Below are 6,246 nucleotides of genomic sequence, written 5' to 3'. Positions count from 1 at the left end.
CATTCGAATACTGCGGGCAAAATAGAGAATATATCATTTTCTATAATCGATTAGGAGACTGCTATGCTGGCCACAGGTTATATTTACATAAAAAATTTCTTTATAAAATGTTTTCTTAATATTAAATACAATATGTAACATGAAAACAGAAACACCCATCGATTGCAAATGTGTATAGTATAAGCACATACATATACAAGATACAAACACAAAACATTCCAGATTGTTTTCTTCATAATTTAATTGTTTTATTTTACGCAATTCGTAAACATTTAAAGTGGAATATAAAGTATTGAAATTAATTCATACGAAAGAAAATTGGTGATACAAAATTACTTAATTGTTGACACACTCTATACATATTTTGCATATATCTTTTTTATTATAATGTACGTATTGTATACAATAAATAACATCGATTTCATATTAAAAAACTTTATTTTTACTGTAAATTTTTGATATTTAAAAGCAGATTTCATTCCCTTGAAAAATCATTCAAAAATATTTCAAAAGGGGCCCCCCCATTTTAATCAAATAATTTTTACATTCTGTACATATATTGGCAATTTAAATAAATGCATATGTGTACACATCAATGAGTATACTGTTCACGAGCGTTATTATCCTTTTTTTTTTAAATTGTCTGTTAATTTCCCGATGTCTTTGAACACTTATAAATACATTTATGGTGATAAAATGTGTATTTAATTTTGATAAAAGTAGATTGGATATTTAAATTATAAATTAAATATATATATTTACAATGGATTTTACTTTCTTAATTGAAAGTAAAGAAATAAAGAAAACATTCATGTCACATATACGGCCATCACTAATACTATTTAATAAGCTCAAAAAATAGCAAGTTACTTTCCTTACTAAATTTATAATAAAATTAGTTCCTATACACAATGAATACATAGATATACGCATAATGTAAATTTTTACACATTTGTGTGTTGATTGATAATTATTTTTATAATAAAATATTTTTAGAAGCAACATATTCTTTAAAAATAAAAAATCAAAATGAAGCTACATGAGAGTATATAGAATATGTCTGCACATAGATAATTTTATTGCTTTATAAGAGTACTTATTTAAAATATAAATGAAAACTAATTCTAACAAATTAATGCAGCAAACTTTGGTAACTGTAATTCAATACTTGAATATGGCACATTTTCATGTAAAATTTCATCCAATTTAAATAAATTGAATATGAAATGTTCTGTAACTCGCAGAATATTTCATTAGTGTATTGATTTAAAGTACAGTGATTTTTCAAAAGGGGGCCGCTTTTAAGATTTCGGTATATTCAATGTCATTGTTCAATCGAAATTAAAGTATTGTGAATAGTAATGATAGTTTGTTTATTCTTATTAACAAGAGGCAGGCGTTCAACAACTGGCTAGCAGAATATTTACTTATTTTCATGGAAATTTATTAGTAATATCCAAAAATCATTTTATACACATAGTATTATATCTTAAATACAACACGACTTTTTTTTTAAATATCTTCTGGGTAATGACAAATTAATTTAGGCAAAGGGAAACAAACACCGTTAATGTGCATTAAGTTCAAATCAAAACATTATTCATTCAACTTATTGTGTGTTGTTTTGTCAAATTTTGTCTATCAAAATAATAAATTTATGCTTCTAGCTATTTATACACACAACCTAAGAATTGGCAAGATCAAATCCAAACGAAAAATTTATTTCCTGTAATTCATATATTCACAGTGATATCACAAATTCCTTTCATATATTTATAAATTTCCCAAAAATATAAAAAAAAAGATGACTTTGATTATTATTTTACCATAAACAAATAAAATTGCATTTTGTCAACAGAATAAATCAACACAAATTTAGATAAGTGAATATAATATTACATCAATCATAAATCACTACAAATATTTATAACATTTATTTATATGTACAATTATAAAAGGGAAGTAGGGCCATAACAAATTGTGCATTTACTATCATCAGAACACAAAACACTAACTAAATATTCCATTTGCCAATGGAGAGATATAGAAATTTATATGTTAAATATATATATATATGCGATTCCAAAAATTATACATGTTACATTTGTATGTAATAATAATAATAATAATAATAATAATATATATAAAATACTTGTTTGCAAGAATATTAATAATTTGCAATAGCCCATTATTGTAATACTTTTTTTTATTGTACATTTAAATTAGTGCAAAGCTATTACACAAAATTTTGTTCAACTACATGGGTCCCGCGTCATACAATAAATTCGTGTAAATAAAGTTTTCTCTATCGTCTGCAATTTATTTGCTTACTTCACATTTTTTTAATCCCTGAAACCAGCATACTTACTTACTATGTGTTGTACAAATAAACTAAGTAGCGATTGTATCAATGACTAATGCCAATATTGTATTTTAAATTTATAATATATATATATATATATATAGGGAATCTTAACAAAAAGCAAAACCCTTCTAAGCATACTTTTAATTCATTACAGATGCTAAATATCTAAATATATTTCATTTGTGTCATACATTAAACGACATTGATACCATGAATGTACTATAATTTACAAATGGTAATGAAACGTTGAGATCGTAACATATATTCACACAGCATTCAAACGTTCAATATTCTATTGTTATTGATTTGAACTGAAACAAATGCAAATTCATAAACTTAAATAATATATATATTTTTTTAAATTTCATATTGAAAAAATAGAGCAAAATCATAATTTTTCAAGGTTATATATGTTCACAATTTTTTTAATGTTATAAATGCAACATAAAAATAAAAAGAATTTCATCAACGACACTAATAACTAACATTGACTTAGATAACACATTACATTTATGTTTGTTTCTATTACAATTTTATATTTATACACTCTAATTTTCTTAAAAATATTTTTTAACAACAAAACCTACAGTGGTGGCTTACTCTCAAGCCCTTTTCTTATGAAAAAAGGTTTTTTCAATAATACAAACCAGACATTAAATATAAACTCACACGGATTATAATCGTACGCACAAATTAAATATAGAAAAGGTAATCATTTTTTTTTATTATAATTAAAATAAAACACGTACACGTATGTATAAATTGTGTTGCAATGAGTGTAGTTTGAAACATGTACATTAACACTTTTATTATGAGTATAATGTGGCGATTTTGATACAAATAAAATAGTGCAACAAGTCAATCGATACATTATGGGTATATAAATATAGCAAAAATTAAAAATCAATTTGTAAAATTAAGTCAAATTGCGGTATGCTGGAATTCGGCGAGGTTCCAATGTTGGGCTAAGAAGAGAACGTAAATTATCACTATGATGCTGAGTCAAAGGTGATTGAAGGTGTCTATGGGGTATGACCTATAATCATCATGATATTTTTAGTATTAACCGTACTCGTAATGCTGAATATTAAATTTCGCTCACGCTGAATTTACCTCTCTTTCATTTATTTGCAAGGGTAAGGCCTCGTCTCAGGAGGCTCTACGAGCTGTGAGCGACCCTACCAAAGACTTGAGCGTAGCACCGAGACCACCCCCAGTATTACTCGTACCGTTATTGCTGCTTCCACGATTGTTGGAGCCGTTTCCACCATTACGCGACATCGGCGCCGGCAACGACGCACCGCCGGGATGAGCATCTAAACATTTTTGATACCGCAGCTGCGAAATGATAATGTTTCAATTGAAACGATGGAACGAGTGCAATACTTTTAATAATAGATTTGCCTTTCGTGTAATATATGTACCTTACAAGCAGCTTCAATTGTTTTACAAAGTGCTCCACTAGATGGTTCGCAATGGAAAACATGAGCTACAAATAAATCTTGAGCAGTGTGCATCACAAATGCACATCGACGAACGTCACGTCCGATTCCTAGGAATGATAAATAGCGCACCCGGCACTCTGTCACAACACTATCATCCTGAAAAATAAACAAAATAATCACTGTAGTAAATGTTACATATCATATAGAGCTAAGGAACTATTCAAAATCAGATTGTTCAAACCGGGTCTACCTTGTTCCACCAAATTGCAATATCTCAAGACTCATTTTCTAAACTTTTTCGTCGTTGAGTTTTTATATATTCAAAACACGTATACGAAAATATTTCACATAAACATTAAGTATTAAATTAAATATAGTAAGAATTCACTTTTAAATGTTCTTTCTTTAATATTTTAAAGCTTAAAATTTATGAATATTACATCAATGATCCTTATGTACTTAAATTACTTTATTTTTATCTTGTAAGGTCTCACCTTAAATTTGCCTCAATTATCTGGTTAACTTTTTATATATCCCATATTAATTGTATTGAAAAAGGCCAACTAAAATTTATCAAATCCTTACGCTACCGTTTTCCTATCTACGCCCATACTACTGTTCCTGATATTTTAAAACTCCTATCCTTTAACAATCTTTCTGTCAGGCGACGAATACTGATACTACATTCCTTTTTAAGCTCCTAAATGGTTTCCTTGATTGTCCCGATTTATTGAGTAAGGTTGGTTTCAGGATCTCAGTTAGGTATTCTAGACACTTTGCACTCTTTTCAGTTAATCTTTTCAAAACCAATTCCCTAAAATATTCTTATCTACAGCGTGTTTATCGTATGTTTAACGGGGAGCTGAATGACGTTGATCTATTCAGTATTTTCTTACATCAATTCAGGACTGCCATCGGCAGTGTCTTTATTGATTGATCCATTTCTATTATATAATCTTTATCCAATAATATATCACTTTATGTTTAGTTAAGCACTGTCCTATTTAGTCATATTTTAGTTTTAATTATTTTCTTTTTAATTTTTTTGTCTCTATGTAGCATTTTATGTAATTTGTAAAAATCTATAATTGGGCTCAGATGTTATTTTGTTACATTTATTCTTTATTTTTATGCTTTTCTACATCCGTTGTCTGTTGATTTTTCGATAAATAAATAAATACATGTATACAAAAAACATTTGTGTATACAAAATACAAACTCCTGTTTAAGCAGACGAAAAGTTGAGAAAACGAGTTGGTAGAACGGGGCGCACCAATTAAAACCAGGGCTGTGGAGTCGGAGTTGGAGCATTTCGTATTGTCGGAGTCGTAAAAATCAACTGACTTTTTATTATATTCTTAATTACGGTACGTGTCAACTGCATAGTCTCCAATTTTATTGAAGTAAATCCACTAATAAATTGAAATTTAATAATTTGTTTATAAAAATCATGAATCTATCTATTTCATTATCAATAATTCAATAAATTGAGGCTACATGTCAATTTTAAGTGATTTTTTAATTCCTTAAATTTTTTATATTTTGAAAATCGCCACTCTTTTAATGGCTAATAATTTTATACGTTGGCAAGAAGTGACAATCTTATTAAAATCGTTCAAGTTGAAATTCGAATCATGAGATAAAGTCGGTAAATTTTGAACCGACTCTAAAGCCCTTTGTTCCGACTCTAAAGCCCTAAACTTCACGGTAATTCAAGTTTTTTGACCTACTCAGTAATCAACTTAGTGTACATTAAAACCATAAAAACAGTTTACTTACTGATTGTTGTAAAATAGATATCATAGAAGGAGCAACTGCTACATTGACAGGTTTCCATAATTCACGAGGGACAGTAGCAGATAGTAAGTCAATCGCGTCATTTAAGACATCCATGCCAGTCGCGTTATTGACCTCTGTGCTTCCCAAATACATTCCACGTAATACTTTTTTGGGTTCCTCCATTGGAGTTGGAAACGATTGTACTGTAATGTGGACATTTGTCAATACCAATAACGTTTTCAATTTGAATCGATATACATATCATTAAAAATCTTCCATCATATACATACCTGGCATGGCTTTTGGACGACGTTGTTCTGTGGGTAAATTGGTAGGTCGGGCTGGTGGACCTTGTAATGATCTTTCGATCATGATCCTTTTGCAAATGTCTCTTAATGTGTTAGCAATAGTTCTTGCCGGCATATCGCAGCGAAATACGTGACACATGTGTCGACGAGTCGACCTATCTCGAGCCACATATGCGAAATCTCTGAAAATTTAAAGAATTTTGCAATTATACAAAATAAAGCATACATACAAATAAAATCTTATATCTATAAAAACGTTCTAGTACCTTTCTCTATAATCCATTTTAAATTTGTTAGCAATAAAACAGAAATATAATACGCATATGATTAGTATAATTTATATGATAAT

At 28.7% G+C, this 6,246-nt stretch overlaps 1 protein-coding gene across 1 annotated transcript in view; it reads right to left on the bottom strand.

The window, feature by feature from the left end:
* Nucleotides 1–2,764: 2,764 nt before the first annotated feature.
* LOC143912961 (protein Fe65 homolog) overlaps nucleotides 2,765–6,246 on the bottom strand; it is a 57,410-nt gene continuing 53,928 nt past the window's right edge. The window contains exons 9-13 of the mRNA XM_077432436.1: nucleotides 5,880–6,079; nucleotides 5,590–5,792; nucleotides 3,790–3,966; nucleotides 3,479–3,703; nucleotides 2,765–3,401 (exon numbers count right to left, since the gene is read on the bottom strand). Of these exons, the coding sequence (XP_077288562.1) occupies nucleotides 3,515–3,703; nucleotides 3,790–3,966; nucleotides 5,590–5,792; nucleotides 5,880–6,079 (769 nt within the window). The 3' untranslated portion in view covers nucleotides 2,765–3,401; nucleotides 3,479–3,514. The remainder of the gene's footprint in view (nucleotides 3,402–3,478; nucleotides 3,704–3,789; nucleotides 3,967–5,589; nucleotides 5,793–5,879; nucleotides 6,080–6,246) is intronic.

This window comes from Arctopsyche grandis, chromosome 6 (assembly GCF_051622035.1).
Source record: "Arctopsyche grandis isolate Sample6627 chromosome 6, ASM5162203v2, whole genome shotgun sequence".
In the NCBI taxonomy this organism is placed as follows: domain Eukaryota; kingdom Metazoa; phylum Arthropoda; class Insecta; order Trichoptera; family Hydropsychidae; genus Arctopsyche; species Arctopsyche grandis.
Note: the sequence above shows the minus strand (reverse complement) of the source record. Positions and strands in the feature narration are given on the sequence as shown.